Source organism: Rutidosis leptorrhynchoides, chromosome 7, assembly GCF_046630445.1.
Source record: "Rutidosis leptorrhynchoides isolate AG116_Rl617_1_P2 chromosome 7, CSIRO_AGI_Rlap_v1, whole genome shotgun sequence".
NCBI lineage: Eukaryota > Viridiplantae > Streptophyta > Magnoliopsida > Asterales > Asteraceae > Rutidosis > Rutidosis leptorrhynchoides.
In genome coordinates, this window is record NC_092339.1 from 303,796,976 (window position 1) to 303,799,352 (window position 2,377).

Below are 2,377 nucleotides of genomic sequence, written 5' to 3' on the forward strand. Positions count from 1 at the left end.
AGCATGCATATATACCCTAAGCATTACATTAAACCATAAACAACCCTAAACCCTAAATCGCTAGTGTTAGTTGTATATTATATAGCTTTAAGCTTGTCCAAGTCGATGTTATGATTATACGTCACTAGATCTTCCGATATGCTTTAACCTCGTCTAATAAGCCTAGGTGTATAAGATCTATTTGGACAGGCTTAACCTAGTATTTTATGTTTTATAATTTATTTGAATTATATTCTTATCTTAAACTTAGATTACTAGTTACATCTTAAAATTAGATGTATCATAATAATCATAATTCAAAATTATTATTATTAAGATGAGTTTGCAGATCTAAGTTAATTGCAATCATCAAGTACGTATGTAATTGCAATCGATCATCATCAGTTATTGAAGATGTGTTTGCAGACCTAAGTAAATACTGTACGAAAATGAAAATAGTAGATAAGTTAATTGCAATCATCGAAAAAGTGGGTCACCTTTATTTCATACGCTTTGTCCATACCCCTGCATACGAAAAAGAACTTGACAAATTTATTAAACCAGGTTAATTTATTTCTCCTGCTTACTAAAAACACGAATATATATATATATATATATATATATATATATATATATATATATATATATATATATATATATATATATATATATATATATATATATATATATATATATATATATATATATATATAAATATATATATATATATATATATTCCAATTAATTTAATAGATTTTGTAAAATACAGGTCTATGATGGACTCGACTTGGATGTCTACATGTAGATCTACCCCTGAATTCGAAGAAGGACTCGACAAATTCTTAGAACTTATTTTCTCTAGAAAGGAAATAGGTGGTCATATATATTTTTCGTGCATAAATTGCGGTAATCTCAAAGGGGTTGATTGGGTTGAGGCTAAATCACATCTGCTATGTGACAGTTTTTTCGAAGGCTATAAAATTCCAACTGTGCTTCTCAAACCAGATGATACACTAATGTGGGATGCTGAAGATGATATGGAAGGATTGGCCAAATACATCTTCCATATGTTTGAAGATGAAGATGAAGATGATGTTGATATCCCAAAAACTGAAAATCAGAGTAATGTACCAAACATAAATGCTGAAAGGTTTTATAAAGTATTGCGAGATGCAAAGAAAGAACTATATCTCGGCTGTAAGTTCTCTGTTCTTTCATTCATTGTTAGACTCTTCCATTCGAAGTGTGTTGGAAAATGTAATGAAAAAGGATTCAGCATGATTCTTGACACAATGAGGGAAGCCTTCCCTCATGCTTCCATACCGAAGTCATTGTATGAAGTCAGGAAGTTAATAAGAGAGTTGGGTCTTGGTTATGAGAAAATTGATGCTTGTCCAAATGATTGTTTGTTGTACTGGAAACAAAACAAGGACAAAATTATATGTGACGTATGTCAGACCTCAAGATATAAACAAAGTAACAATAATGATTCTGAAGAAGAGTCAACCACACAAGCTGATAATGATGGTGATTATAAAGCTAAGAAGGTTGGAGCAAAAGTGTTTTGTTATTTTCCACTCACACCACGGTTGCAAAGATTGTTTATGTCGCCTAAAACGTCTGAGTCCATGAGATGGCATCAAGAGAGTCGTACGAAAGATGGTCTATTAAGACATCCCGCAGATTCACCAGCCTGGAATACATTCGATCATCAGAATCACGAATTTGCTAAAGAACCTCGTAATGTGAGGCTTGGATTAGCGAGTGATGGGTTTAACCCTTTTGGAAAAATGAGTGTTTCACATAGTACCTGGCCTGTTATTTTGATACCGTATAATCTACCACCATGGTTGTGCATGAAAAAACCTTTTTTGTTCCTAACTTTACTTATACCTGGTCCATCTGCTTCAGGTAATAATATAGACGTCTATATGCAACCTCTAATTGATGAGTTAAAGGAGTTGTGGGATGCTGGAGTTAATATGTAAAGACCCGTCCTAATCCATCTGGACGAATACATTACATTTGGTTACATCGCGAGGTACTTGATCTCTATATGATACATTTTACAAACATTGCATTCGTTTTAAAAGATAAACTTTCATTACATCGATAGTTGACAGGCATGCATACCCTTTCATAATATATCCAAACTATAAATGACTTAATAGTAATCTTGTTGAACTCAACGACTCGAATACAACGTCTTTTGAAATATGTCATGAATGACTCCAAGTAATATCTCTAAATGAGCAAATGCACAGCGGAAGATTTCTTTCAAACCTGAGAATAAACATGCTTTCAAGTGTCAACCAAAAGGTTGGTGAGTTCATTAGTTTATCATAAACATTCATTTCCATCATTTAAATAGACCACAAGATTTCATATAATTAATTGT

The 2,377-nt window shown here is 32.3% G+C and overlaps 1 protein-coding gene across 1 annotated transcript; it reads left to right on the forward strand.

Annotated features, from left to right (window-relative positions):
* The first annotated feature begins 755 nt into the window (after positions 1-755).
* On the forward strand, positions 756-1,967 carry LOC139860122 (uncharacterized). The gene has a single exon (XM_071848898.1). The coding sequence runs from the start codon at positions 756-758 to the stop codon at positions 1,965-1,967; it is 1,212 nt and encodes a 403-aa protein (XP_071704999.1).
* Positions 1,968-2,377: the final 410 nt, after the last annotated feature.